Raw genomic sequence first — 14849 nt, forward strand, 5'->3', positions numbered from 1 at the left:
ATGTATTGCAAAAGAAAAAGGAAGGAGAGATGTCTCTGTCTTTCCACATTAGCTGAGATCTATATATTATCATCTGAGAAACTGAGCCATGGATCAGTGTTCATGAGCTTAGCAGGGGCAGAATGATGCATTTCCTGTCTGAACTACAACTCTTTGTTAGTTTTTTTTCTTTTTTTTTTTTAAGCTTTTACAAAACAGTCATAACCTTGAGGGTTGGACAACTCTAAACTTTATTATTTTTATCTAACTGTAATATTTTTATTCCAAAAACAATATTAGTTCATTGGAGGGAAAAACAATTCTCACAATAAGCAAAAAAAAAGTCTAAATTTATTTACAAATACATACACACTCATGTGCACACACACACAGGACTGCATTATTTCTAACCCTGCCTCTTATTAGTAGTTCCTGAATGTATTTACATGTTAATAGATATTTACCTCCATAATCAAAGCAGCAATTGAAAATCGTGTGCATATTTTATCATAATTTACATAACCCACAGTTGTGTTTGAATTCTTAGCTTGTATCTATCATTTTCTATATTACAATTTGATGACAAATGACCAGTCCTCTAACTTATAAAAACATAAAATTTTAAGAAGATTAAACGCAATATGCACCAACTTTTTCAAGTGTAGGATGCTCTAGGAAGGGGTGGGTGGATGATACTAGAGCACAAGTCTTGGGCTGGAGGCACTGAAGACCTTTGAGTGGAGGTGTTAGAGCCTGGTACCTCTCCTGTCCTTGGAGAGTGAAGGCCACCTGCCTGCCATAGTCAAAACACCAGTGTCCTTTCCAGCATCGGTGGCCCTGCTGGGCTCTCAGACTCCAGTCTCAGACTCCAATCATCAGGACAGCTGGGAGCTTGTTTAAACTACATACTTCTTGGCAGCATTCCAGGAAACTGGACTTCAGTGGTTCTGGTGAAGCTAGGGGGGAAAAAAAAAAAGGCCAGGTGATTCTCATAATCATGGAGGTTCAGGAATTTCTCCATTAATCCTAGCAGAGGGCAGAGATAAGACTTTCAGGATTGTCCACAGCAGGCATTTTTCCCCCCTCTTTTACAATAAAATTTTAATTCTCAGAGGTGAGAGGAAAGATGAGGAGAGTGTTACTGCAAGCACCCAACCTAAGTCTGCGCATCCCTCATCCCCTTCTGTCTGGTGTGGCCCTATAGCAAAGAGCTTGATTGTATTGCTGTCACAGGCTTCTCTGGCTAGACAGAAGGAGACTTTCTTAGTCTCCTTCCCCTCTTGTATCCCCTGGACAAACATTTACGGCGCATCTAGCAGGCTCAGGTGTTGTGCCATCCTCATCATGAACTTCGGATGGCTGGGGCCCTGTATGAAGCTCTTAGGGTCACTGCACCCCAGCACAGTGCCTCCTGACACCACGCGTCTGAGGGTCCGTCTGTGTGTCCGTGGCAGGTAACTGGCAAAGGTTAAGCTCTGCAAAAGCGCCAGCTTGTTCATGAAACTCCCCGCCTCTTTCGAGTGTGGTAGGTCTGGAGCTCCCAGCAGGGCTGAGAATCTGACTGACAATGCAGGAGGAACTCGGTTTCCTTACGTAGGAACTTGGGTCTTATCTCCACCGCCAGGCCTTTCCTGCCCTCCTACCGCCCCATGTCACGCTAAGCTTCCAGGCTGGGCGCTACGGTGTCGCTAAGGTACTCTCTACAGTTACGTTCCTTTTCCTTGCCTCCCCTGTGAGTGCAGGTGGGAGGGAGGGCGCTTCGGGGCCCCTGTGGAGACAGGGGTCAGGGCTTCGTCATCGCTGGCAGCGATGCCCAAGTTGACCCATCAACTGGAGCGTTATCCTCTGTGTTCATCCTCCCGACTTGAGGCCGGAGGGGAAACCTGGGGCAGCTGGAGTAATTGCTGGGGTTCCCGCGGCACCGGGCGCCGCCTGGGGAGGAATCCTGTCGGAAGCGGGGCGCGCGCCTCTCCTGAGGTTCTGTTCCCTAACCGTCATGGCCGGGTGCCCCCTCTTGCTACAGCGCCCTCCATCCCGTGCTCCCACCCACCAGCGGGGATGCCCTCAAATGCAGTGGGCAGCCTATTCAGCCTACCTGCAGTGGTCCATTGCTCCCCTCTCCGTGGTGCTCTCTGCCCACCTACGGTGTTAACCCTCAACCCACGGTGCTGCCCCCTCATGATGCTCCGAGCACCCGCTGCGCTCCCTCAACATGAACCTCTTACCCACCTGGAGGCTCTCACAACTGTGACCATCCCGCCAACCTATTATGCTCTATTCCCCTTGCGATAACCCCTCCTCGTAAAGTAACCCCCTCCTACCTGGGGCTCTTCCCAGTGCTACATTCCAGCATCTGCAACGACCGCCCACCAGCGGTGCGCCCTGCCCCGCCCCCATCTGAGAGGTACCCGGCCAAGCCATTTGCCCCGCCCGCCGCGCCTCTCCTGCCCCGCCTCGCCCGCAGGCCCCGCCCCACGTGCCCGTCCCGGCTTCCTATTGGCGGACACGGAAAGGGCGGAGCTAGCAGTTCCCAGCATTGGCTAGGGCGGGGAGCACTGACTGCCTAACACCCTGCCAGCGGTCTCCAGCCTCTCAGGCCTGCTCGCCATGGACCACAACGATGTTCCCTCGACCCCCAGGGGCTCCTTCCGAAAGTTCCTGGAGCAACTCTCTGGGGTTGGCAAAGCCATCGGCGTGCTGACCAGCGGCGGGGATGCCCAAGGTGCGCGACCGCCTCCCCGAGTCGGGGAGGAGGGGGACACCGGGGAAAAGGGATGGAGGAACCAGGGGGAAAATATGGGGACCCAGGGCAAGCGATGGGGGTACGGGGAGAAGCGAAGGGAGGGAGAGCAGCCCGGCGCCCAGGAGCCGCGGGGGTACCTTCCGGGGACCGAGCGGGCCATGCAACCTCCAGAGTCACTGCGGGGGTGCGGAAGGGAGGGGTATGAATCTTTCATCAGGAAGGTCAATTAATTTTCCACCTTCAGCTTTAGTTTTTAAATTGAGACTGGCGACGGGGTCGTCTACACCACCCTCGTAGGTCATTTCTCATCCGAGTCCACAGGATGAGGCGGGAGGTCCCCCGAAGCTGAGTTACAGCGTGACCACCTCTGGTGCCATGGCTCCCGCCCCAGGTTGTAGAGAAACGACTGGGTCCCCGCAGCGCGTCCTGGGGACTCATACCCTATGCGCGGCGCGGGCGGGGTTCCCCGCTGCTGTTTGCGGGACGCAACGTGGGGCGCCTGGGTCCCCTGCCGGCGTTGCCGGACGTCCGGCACGCTTTACATTTCCGCTGGGAGATTTTTAAAAAGGTTTTCCGCCGTTCTAATCTCCTGTCGCGTTCCGCCGGTGGCCAAACCGAAAACTAAAATGGGTCACTAGGCCTCCCCGCCAGCCTCCCTGGATGGGAAGGATCAGGAAGCGGGGACTCCGGGACGTCACCAGCACCCCACCAGGCGCAGACTCCAGCCTCCTCACACCCAACGTGGAGGCGGATTTTGAGGAAATGGGGACCCGAGACTGGATCCCATGGGCGCATCAAAAAAATATTTCAATTTAATGGGGGGGAAGGGGTGACACGGCCACGCCCAGGACGTCGCGCTGGGTGCACGCGGGGGCGCGGGGATTCCGAGCGGTGGGTTTTCCCGATCCAGGCAAATCCCGGGGTGCTGAGAGCCAACCATTAGAAAGTCGATTGGTGTTTCCCAGGCGTATGCGTCCTTAGAGCCTTAAGAATCGCGCAGGCTGGAGACGCATCCCAGGGCTGGCGTTTGATTTTTGTTTTCTCCCCATCTTCCGCCCCCCAGATTAGTTCCAAGGCTCCGAGGCTTCATTTTCATCTGTTTCGAGGTCTTTCACGGTGGAGGGATGCTTGGGTGATGGGCCTGGTGCCCTCGCCTGTGCGCACCCTATGCGACCTTCCCTTTGCCCTTGAGCAGGGCGGGGCTGGTGCGGGTGCGGCAGGTTGGCGCCCGTGGCGCGCGCCTACGTGATGCCAGGCCTGTCGCTGTCCCTGTGCCTTCGGCCCTAGATTCTCTGAGCGTGGGTCCCTGGTGAGACTCTCTTGGTCTTTCTGAAAGTGTCTGTCGAAGCGCCAATCACTCCCTCCCGCGCCCTCGCCCCCCAACCGCCCTGCTCCACAGACCCTTGCCTTTTATCACAGGGAAGCCAATGTTGTGATATAGCAGAGGCCAGGATTTGGGAAATGGCAGAGTGAAATAGATGACATTGCCCATGTCACTTAAATGAAGACCAGAAGGTGTGCCAGGTGGGGTCGTTGTGGGGCTGAAAGTGGCTTCCCTGTCAAAGGCTCCAAAAGCACGTGTGTCTGGAGATGCTAGCACAAATGAGGAAGCATCTTAAATGAATGGCATTCTGACCCTCGAAAGAGAGTAAAGCGATAGCACAGGAAGAATTGGTCTTAAGCCTCCAGGCTTCAAGTTCAAAGTTTCAAGGTTACCTTACAATTATGTTGCTGTGTCTGTTGGGGGGGGGGGAGAAATATATATATATAGTCCAAAATTTTGCTAAACTACTTGGTAGTTGTCATACAGGCACTCCCGACAGTGGCGCAATTCCTCTATTACTTATCCTGGCTCTGCCACTTGTGAGCAGTTCTATAAAAGAGTTCATTCAGTAAGTCCACACCTCTTCTCAGTAAAAAGGATACTTTGAGAACAAAAATTCTAGGAGGAGGTTGCTTAGTTGGTGTATGTCAGGTGGGTAACATCATATTTGATGGCCTGATGCTCTCAACTGGCACATCTGGGTTGTCCTACATTCCTGACAACCCACCATGACCAGGTTGTCTGGGGCCCCCAGGCAGAGCTGAGGTTGTTGACCGTTTTTTCTTGGATTTCACGCAAAGTGTCAGATCTCCTATTTTGATCCCATGTTGGATCTGTCTGAGCGTTTGGATGCATTTCTTTCCAAGAAAGCTCACCCTGAGACGTGTTCAGAGGGTCTGGTCTTGGAAGCAGCATGTTTACAGACCCTTAGAGTAGGTTATTCCTAGAATGTTTTCTATTGCTCACCACTCTTTCACCATTTCATCTTGATTCTAAATTAGATCAGTGTTGGATTTCCTCTGAGATAGAAGAATTTTGCTCATAGTTATAGATGAAAAGAACATATTCACATACACACACACACACACATACACACACACACAACTTACTTGTGTCTTCATTTCCTGGTAATTTTCTAATCAGTGTGAAATTATGGTAAAATTTCATTTTGAGGTGACTATAGCTGCTATGTATTGGTGCGTTTTATGTACCAGGAGTTTTACAGGCCTTATCTCCAGGCCTAATTATTCATATATGGCTCTAAAACATATGTGCCTACATTTTGGAGGTGGGGACACAGACCCATAGTGAGATAAATGATTTAGCTAAGGTTATGTAGCTCATAAGTGACAGTGGCAGGATTTAAACTAAATTTTATGAGATCTTAATCCAAATAGTTTCCAGATGGCCATGCTCTTAAGGGACCTTTCTCAGGCAAAGATCTAAAGTCTAGTTAATGCTCCAAAGTGAGCAAAACCCAGCTTGCTTAAAATTATATACATGGTTTTTAAGCAGACTGTTAGTAGAACAGTAAGTGCCTTTTTACAGTGATAGCAGTCACCTTAAAATACAACAAGAGTAGCAAAAGTGATGTAACACTTGATTCCAAAGTGATGGTAGTCTTTCCCCCACAATGGAATTTACATTATACATTTATTTAAAAAATAAACCATAATTCCCCCATCTATATTTCTGACCCCTAGCCCCGCCCATTAGGGAAACAGTATTTCTAAGGCTAATTATTTTTCTCATTCTTTGTGTTTTTTCTTTTTGTCACAATCTGCAAATTTAGACTGGCTTTCATTTTAACCTAAAAGAAGTTTCCCATTGCCAAATGGACAGGCTTAACCATGACTAGGCCACCGTCAAGCAGGATTGTGTCATACACCAAAAATGACTCATTGTCTTAGATACAGACTGTGGGCTTCTCGTGGGACTGAACGTTCTCAGCAATGGTGTGGACCCTATGAGCAGAGTGAACATGAAGGCTGAATCCTTTTTTGCTTTTTTTGTTTGTTTGTTTGTTTTGTTTTGCTTGTGGCAAAGTAAACAGAGAGTTTACATAAATTGAGTCTATATGTCTTCCCATTAATAGTGAGAATAACTAACATTTAATGACCAGTGCTATGTGGCAGGCACTGTGGCAGGCACTAATGCTTCATGTATTAACTCATCCTCATTTGACAAATGAGCACGTGTACTTTGCACTTCTCAGAAATTTGAGATGTCATCTACTAAGTGGTAGGACAGTGGTGAAAATGGGGGGCCGGGACACAGGTGCCATTTCCCAGTGCCTTTCTGGCACCCAGCACAGGGCTTGGCAGCTCATGAAGGAGTGTGGACAAATTCCTTCCTCTTAAGCATTCTAGCTGTTTTCTTTTCTCCTGAAGTCATGTCAATGAATTAAATCTTTTCTAATCCAAAGCACTCTCATCTCCTAAGTAATGTCTGGTGATGATGAATGCCTGGAGATTAGTAGGCAGGAGTGTGAGGTACTGTGGATGGGGCTCAGGTACATGGTTGGTCCTTCGCTGAGCAAGTATTTCTTGAACATTGCTTTGGGGCCCTGCTTGGGTGGGTTCCTTCTGTGCCTGCCCAGAGCTCTTCTGGCAGCTGGGAACAGTGGGTATCTCATCTCACAGTGCTGCCCCCTTATGGTCCTGGCACTGTGTCATGGGAGCATTTCTGTTTACATGTAATAATTTAGAAAAGTGATTAGGTCTAGGAGGCAGTGTATTACAATGATAGTGTTAACCTCGTGTATACATATGCAAACACTGTTGTGTGACATTTGACATCTTTCAAAAAAGCCTGTTTCCCCCCTTGGTTACAGAAAAGTAAAAGCTTTGCTATAGAATTCAAACCTTTTATCAGGGAGAATTTGGGCCATTCGAATATGCTGTCAGAAGTGATTATAATTAGAAACCTGAAGACAAGGCAGCACCATTCTAAAGGCAGACATCAGAGCACAAAATTGTCCACCCACTGTGAGTGTGATTGTGCTAAAAACGTGTTTGGATAAAGAACAGATGGCCATATGTTAAGAACGTAGTTGAGTCACTTTTCCAGTTACTTTTTTCAACTAGCTTCCTTGAGTGCTGTGTTTTTATTTGTTAGAGTGTCTGCCAGCAAGCCCCTTCACCCCATGTGTCTTCCCACCGTCTCCTTAGTGTGTTGGGGATTACAGACTTTGTGCTTGTCAGGAGGGAAGAGGCATCAAAGTCCCTGGCAGAGCAGTGCCCCTGAGCGTCAAGTCTTATTCACAGGGCTTGGTTCCAGCTTCTCTCTACCAGCAGTGGGACATGTCTCACATCTTTCACTTGCTGAACAGAAGTGCAGTCACTCAACTCCTAGCTTCCTCCTTCCCTCTTCCTTCTGGTTCCCCTTCTCCCAGATGATGAAAGGCTGAAGGCCACAGGAAGATAAGGAAGACATGGAAAAGAGAAAAGCATGTCACTGCTCTGCCTCTGGCCCCACTGCCCCAGGGCTCACAGCTTCCTCTCTATCTTTGATGCTTAGTTTCACTGCAGGCCATGCTGAGATGCAATCTGTGGTTTAGAAGGTCTAGGGGAGGCCTGAGAATTCACTGAGCTGCTGGTCCCACTGGTCCCCTCGGTCCTGGGTCCACGGGGCGTTTTGAAACCCAGGCAGCTCAGACCCTTCAAGGAGTTTCTTACGATGGTTCTCTGACGGGGTATTTGAATGGATTGCAATATAGGACGCTGTCTATAGAAAGGTGGAAACAAGTCACCCAGTCAGAAGTTTCTTTTGCTTAGATGATGTGCGAAAGGGTGTCCTATGCAGCTATTCCTCCTCATCTTTTCAGCTCTGCGCTAATATGCCAGGTCTTGTTTCTCTTTTCATTGAACTGTTTGTTGAATTAAAGATGGCCTCCTAGGGGAAGGCAGACATGGCTCCTCCTCTCGGGTAGTGGCACTGTTATGACCTGGGGCAGATGAATATGAGAAGGAAGCAGACCTGGGAGAAGCTCCTGGTCCCTGGAGGGCCTAGGGCAGCCTGTGTCAGGGTCCCTCTGTTATCAGACAGGGGACCTGGCCCTGAGCGGGTCTGCTTGGGGCTGGTGGTAGTGTGTGGAGTCTTGGCTTCATGCAGGAAAGATTTCACAACATGAGTCCAGGTGACTATGAGGATACATTTATTAAAGCTGGGGACAGTGAAACAAGGAAAGGCTCAGCGTACAAGAAGCAATAGGAGAGCCTAGGCTGGGCTGCCCTAGCTCACTGGGAAGTCAGAGAAAAGGGGGCCTTGGAGACAGGTTCAGGGGGTTAGTCTGGGATAAGCTGCTGCTGCCCATTGCTCCCCTGGTTGCAAATCTTGTGGGGTCCCTTAGAGTTTAGGAGATGCATGCATGCATGCCTTGCGGGGGAAGAAGCAGGGGAAGGAAAGAGAAAAGGGAATGGCCTGGGCTGCCCCCCATGAGGGAGAGCCCATGCTAGGCTTTTTTGTCTTGAAGGTTTTTTAACTCTCTTGCAGATGGGAATTATAGGGGAGGACTCAGGGTGGGGTTTCAGCAGAATGTTCAGTTTTCCAGGTTGCTCTTTCAGGACCCTGGTCTCCACTGATTGGTCGTTGCCAGGGCAGGGCGTCATCATTCACCGCAGCTGGTCCTGGTATCACCCTGCTTTTCTGGACCTGGAGCTGAAATTCAACTGAGGCCTGGATGTTATCTCTAGGGAGGTGACCTTCTGTAGCTGGCTGTAAATTACTCAGCCAGTTTGTTCAGCTATTTCAGTTTCCCTATCCCATTGGCCAAGAAATTTTCCTTTTGTTCTGCTATTCTGCCTCACCTCCATTTGTCCCTGGGGCAGGAAGTGGCCTAGGGAGGCAGCGGGGGAACCTGTAGGGGCTTCAAGGAAGAGGCCAGGGCCATCTGGGCAAAGTTCCTGGGGAGGGGCCGGTAGCAAGGACTTTGGATTCAGCTAGTGTGACTGGGAAGCCACCTGGAAACACTGGCTGCCTCCCATACAGGTGATTTTATGTGGGGGAGAAGGGAGGGGAGAAGAGGCCAAGTTTAGGATCTCATAAGGAGCAGGATTGGGCCATAGGTGGAGGGTTTCAGGGGGGGAGCTGGGCACCTGACAGGACCCTCTCCCCAGGGAGGAGGAGACCAAGGGAGCATGAGATGGGTTTTCTAAGTGGAGAGTCTGGCCTCTGATAGGAGCTGTCTATGCAGCAGGAAAAAAGGCAGAGTATGGAGTGAGCAGAGATGCAGGCAGATAGAGTTTGGTCAAAGGACGTTCTTTACAGCAGTGCCTATTCCAGTGACCAAGGGGAGAACCAGTGAAACCAGCAACAGGAAACAGGCCTCATTGGGTACTTGGAATGGAATATTCATCACCTTTCAGGAGTGTTAATTTGTGCTAATACATGTGGCAAGATTTACACCAAATGTTCCGTGTTAAAGGGCAGGTTCCAGAGCGTGCTGTGCAGTGGAAATGAGGCTTGGGTGCCAAGCCCCTGTTTTATATGTGACTTTAAACTGTCTAGTTGCCACATTAAAAAATAAAGTAAAAGAAACAGGTGGAATTAATTTTAAATGTATATTTTATTCAACCCAATATTTTGATTAGTTCACCCCCCGCCCCCATACTGAGCCTTGGAGCTCAATGTTTCACTTGACAGTGGGGTTCTGGTACAATGTTCCTCTTGTTTAAAGGGTCCCTATTGACCGTTTAAGTTGAAATTGAAGTTGGAATGACACCCAGGGGACTGCTGGCTCTGGTCTCACATCTGCAGTGGAGGCTGGAGCATGCTTCCACCATGGCCTCAATGGGCCTGGAGAGCTCTGTCTCAGGTGTCCACTTGGCTGGCCTTGGTCACCCTTTTTGATTCTCCTTCAAAGAGCCCTTCTCCCAAAGACCAGCACCAGCCTTTGTTTTTCAAAAAGGAGTTTAAATATCAAAATTAGTTAGGGGATGGTTATAAGTACTGAGAAATATGCAGGGAACATGGCTCAAAGGAATGCATAAGGAGGTTTATCAGACACTTCAGTCAGCTAAGAAATAAAAGAATGAATCCCAATTATTTTTATCAGAATCAACATATTCCTTGTTTCTTACAAATTACTCAAAGTTTAAATTTTACCAGAACAGACTCTTAGGAAGCCTTTATATTACCAAACAGCAAGAGCAAGTTGGGGTCCTGCTGCTCTCTGCCACCCTCTAGACAAAATTCCAGAGGCAAAGATTTGGTAATAAAAAGGAAAGGAGTCTTTATTCAAAAGCAGTCACTTAAGCCTATCGAGTCACAGCTTTAATGCTTAAGTCTATCAATTAAGGCTAAACTCTAACACCTGGGTTCTCCTAGCATTCCCTGTTAGTTTTTATTATTTTATTTCTATAGGGTTTACAAACTAAAACAACATAAGATGCAAAAGCTACAAAGTTTTGGAAGAAAGGCCGGCTTCTGCCTCAGAGGCTGTTCCCTCTAAAACAACCAAAGAATAAACCTGCCACCCTCTGCCAGGTCAGCCCAACCCCTAGGCTGCTCCCTGAGTTCCTTCCCATCCAAAATACCACCTGTTGGGAAATGCAGGCAGCTGCAGCACCATCATCCAGGCATCCTTGAGGAAGAAGAGAGAGCCTGAGAGCCAGTCCAGAAGCCAGAGAGCCTGAGCCATCCCGAGAGCCTCCGAGCCAGACAGTTAGCTAGCCCTCTTTTATTTCAAATCTTCTAGCCCATGATTCCTTGTGCTCTGGAGGCATTCAGCTTCTCAGCCAATTCAGTTCTTGACTGGTTACCATTGTCTCCTCCTACAGCCCCTTCCTACTCCTCCCCAGTACCTGATCATATCTCTATGATTTGGAAACATGGTATCCACCTCACTTCCTGACCTCAAGGAAGAAATAACTTAGTGACTAGCTTACCTGCACGATAGTTTAGCAAGAAACTATTAATAAGTAACATCAAGAAAACAATTAAACAATCTACTTGCTCTATTGTATCTAAAGTAATTACCACACAATTCTCACTTAGCTCCTTCCTAGATTTTTTCAAGGTTTATTTCTTTTTGGTTCCCATCAGAAGACTGTACATACCCTGAGGACTGGGGTTTACGTTTTTTCAAATAATGAAGACATTACTTCCCAAATATTAAGATTATTACTTGGTAGCAGGATTACATTGTCCCATGGAAATAATTATGAAAGTTGTTATATTTCCCAGGTCTGGCTACCAAAACAAAAACAAAACCCAAATGAATGGACCTGACTATGCCTGAGCTGTTATTAAAAACAGCAGTTTGAGTGCAGAGTGAAAGGCCCCAAACTGCCTGTATTACGAGTGGATGACAGCTGAGCCCCAGGACAGTGCTTGGCAAGACAGTAGAAGCTGGCCCTGCTCACCCAGAAGATTCAGACTCCAGTACAGAGGACCCATGTCTTGATCGGGTCCATGTGTGTAAGAGGCCCTGGGTGAAAACTGGCTTTTTCTGTTACTTGGTGTTTGTCCCCCAGGGTCCCTTCCTCCTCGGAAGACAGCCACCGCAGGGCCCAGCCGCTGCATCAGTCTCGGCATCAGCCTTGCAGCAAGTTGAAAAGGAGAGCTGGCTAATGGCATAGGCCCCACCCCAACCAACAAAACAAGAATGGGAGCCTGCAGGCCTTCTTTTCTCAAAGTTCCCTTTGGTGATTCTAAGGCATAGCCATTGACCTAGAGGGAATTAAGACATCTTTTAAGGTAAAATAAAATGAAGACCAAGGTTTATACACCGGCTTTGCCATTTATTAATTTTGCTTTTGGCTTTCAATTTATCTTCTCAGACCCAAGTTCTCTGTCTACTTGGGAGCACCCAGGGCCCTGTGGGCTGCCTTGTGTATCAGCCTAGGTGCTGGGGCACTCACTAACCTCAGTTATTTGTGCTGTGCTGTGAGCAGAGGACGCTCCTCAGGCCCAGTCAGGAGGCTGCTAGTTCCCTGCTGGGGGAAAGGCCAGCTGGTTTTACTAAATCACAGGACCTGGCAAGTGAATAAAGCCTGTGAGGCAGATTGTGGTTCACCCAGGGAGCTTGGTGAAAAGGCGGTGCTCAGGGCCCTCTCCTGCCTGGGAAACCCTTGGGGGCCTAGGACGGCCCACCTGGGGCCCCCTGCAGGCAGAGGGGTGACAGGCCATTTTCTCAGTGAGTATAGGTTCACTCCCAGAGTCAGGGTGAGCCTAAGGACGAGAGGCTGGTGTGAAGGTTGTTCAGACTTTGTGGGACAGAGGTCAGAGTAGGGGCAGGCTTTCATTCTCCAGGGGATCTCCCAGGCCCACCTCTGGACCTGTCCCCCTTGTTACACTTTTCCTCCTGCCGTTTCTTACCACTTGTAAAACCCCCCACTTTGTCTTCTTTTATCCTGCTTTTATGATGATCCCCTCCCCCCTCCCTTCCCCCAGGAACAGGGGCTTCAGGAAGGGGGAAGTGGAGTGTGAGCCTTTTGAATCTTCTGGTAACAAAGCACTGCTACATTTCAGTGTTTGGTGGTTAACTTACCAGTTACAGTGGCCATGGATTAGAGGCCCAGACTCATGGAGTCTGTCAGGAGGCACTGTTTATCAATTCAAGTCTGAGGGTTCCGGAAGCTCCATGCACACCTGACCCTGTGAGCTTGGTCAGGTGCCATAAACCGCCACAGGTGTGAGCCTGGGGCGGGGCCTCTCTTTCCTTCCTGGAACAAGAGGAGTCAGGCGGAGAAGTGCCAGGAAACCTCCCTGGGGATGCAGGAGCACAGTCCTGGAGTTTCAAATAGGGCACTGGGCAGCCCTGATCTGGGACACGGGGCAGCCCCGGGGGGCCGTGGACTGTGTAGTGTAGATGAAGCATGTGGTTCAAGGAGGAGTCTCCCCCGTGGGCTGAGCAGATAGGAATAGTCCCTGTGGTGGAGATCTTTCCGTAAGGAGCCTGGTTTTATGCATCCAGGCCTCATGGGAGGGGCATGGGCACAATCACGTTTTAGAGAGAGAACATCAAAGCTGACGCTGAAAAAATCTCAAAAAAGAAAAAAGAAAAAGTGCATAGGGCAAAGGAACAACACAACTCCTACAGCGTTTTCTGTAGGGGTTATGAGCTGTCTCCCAAGGGGCAGACGGGCAAGTGGGGGAGAAGGACATCTACCTGATCTGTAATTGTTAAGACCTTATTTTTTAGAGCAGTTTTAAGTTCACAGCAAAACTGGGGAATTTACAACGAGTTCCCGTAACCCCCGTCCTTCCCCACACACAGCCTCTCCTATCGTACCGGATGGAATGTCTGTTACAGCTGATGAACCTCCATTGTCACGTCATCATCACCCAGAGTCCATAGCTGACATTAGGGTCACTCTTGTACATTCTGTGGGTTTGGACAAATATCTAACGACATATACCCACCACTATAGTGTCACACAGAGCAGCTTCACTGCCCTAAAAGTCCCGTGTTCTGCCTGGTTATCCCTCCCTCCACCCAACTCCTGGAAACCCCTGATCTTTTACCTTTTCCAGAATCTGAAATTTTTTTAACCAAAAGAATGTGCTTATGAATTACTTGTATAATAATAAGCAAGAGAGAAAAGGCTGTTTTAATCATTCTGTCTATAGTGAGGATAATGTTAGAGGAAGGCAGCAAGATTTGGGGGGAAATGTTGAGAGAAAATGTCTGTTTTATGGGCACTAGTTATCGAGGGCATTAGTAATATCCAGCCTGAGCAACAGAGGAGAGAGTTATGCTGTTTAGCAAGAGAGACTACAGGAGGAGGAGAAAATAAGGGTAAAATAATTTATTGCATCTTAAAATACTGAACTTGAGGTTCTGGAGAGATGACCACCAATTAATTAGTAAGTTCAAAATTCTTTGTGTCATAAACTAGGTTTGAACACGAAGTGATGAGACTACCAAATATAAGTATGTTCATGTGTATGTAGATACTAGATAGATATGTACCCCACCAAGCTTTATCAGCTACTTGAATATTGTAGCCTTTCCAAATGGTCACCTTTCGGAGCAACAGTCTTATTCTAGCATTTCAGAACTGGCTCAACATACACCTGTAATTTAGAAATTTTTAACTGTCTTCTGAGTGGGTTTACCATTCAAATATGATGTACAAATTCAGTCGCTTTGTCTGTTGAGTGCACTCCTGGAGCCACAGTGCCTTTCTTTCTCTTTTTTTCTTCCTTCCTTCCTTCCTTCCTTCCTTCCTTCCTTCCTTCCTTCCTTCCTTCCTTCCTTTCTTTCTTTCTTTCTTTCTCACCAAAAGTATCACTCACTCAGTGTTTTTCTCTTCTCCAACATCCTTCATCCTGACTTTTGTTTGCAAAATTTAAACTTATGAAGGTGGTGGATTGGAACCGTTGGGTGTCCAGGAGCCACTTGGCTGAAATAAGGTCGTTGCTTCTTCTGAGGCACAGAACTGTGTCATCTCTGAAAGAAATGGCCCTCATCCCTTGTCACTTCTTCCCTCCTGGCCTTAACTCATTGGTTAAGATGATGGTACGGGATTTGGCAGGTGTGAGATCTAGACCATTCACTGAGCTCTAGACAGCAGTTCCATGTGGGAAGTAGGAAGGACTCAGGTCACATGTATCACACAAAGCTGCTTTGAATTTCCTTGAAGGCCTCCGAGAAAGTGTGGGAAATGTCCTAGATTTATCTTGATTAGGTATTATTTATAGTATACTGATTTAATTTTTCTTTTTATAAAATTGTATGACTTATTTTGCATTTAAGGCCGTTGATAGCTGATGATTGTCTATTTTTCACCTCCTCAGATCACAGACCCAGTCAATGAATGGTCTATTTATTTACTATTTTCTTTGAATTTGGCTAAC

General features: G+C 48.2%; 1 protein-coding gene and 1 long non-coding RNA gene across 2 annotated transcripts in view; one reads left to right on the plus strand and one right to left on the minus strand.

The window, feature by feature from the left end:
* Positions 1-313: 313 nt before the first annotated feature.
* Positions 314-2366, minus strand: LOC150019491 (uncharacterized). The gene is made up of 2 exons (XR_016509255.1): positions 2301-2366; positions 314-935 (listed from the first exon to the last, which is right to left on the minus strand). It is a non-coding gene; the product is annotated as an uncharacterized LOC150019491 (long non-coding RNA).
* Positions 2367-2514: 148 nt separating this feature from the next.
* Positions 2515-14849, plus strand: part of PFKP (phosphofructokinase, platelet) — a 55849-nt gene continuing 43514 nt past the window's right edge. The window contains exon 1 of the mRNA XM_090266449.1: positions 2515-2701. Coding sequence (XP_090122575.1) covers positions 2587-2701 — 115 coding nt within the window. The 5' untranslated portion in view covers positions 2515-2586. The remainder of the gene's footprint in view (positions 2702-14849) is intronic.

This window comes from Furipterus horrens, unplaced genomic scaffold (assembly GCF_987537825.1).
Source record: "Furipterus horrens unplaced genomic scaffold, mFurHor1.1.pri manual_scaffold_2, whole genome shotgun sequence".
Lineage (NCBI taxonomy): Eukaryota > Metazoa > Chordata > Mammalia > Chiroptera > Furipteridae > Furipterus > Furipterus horrens.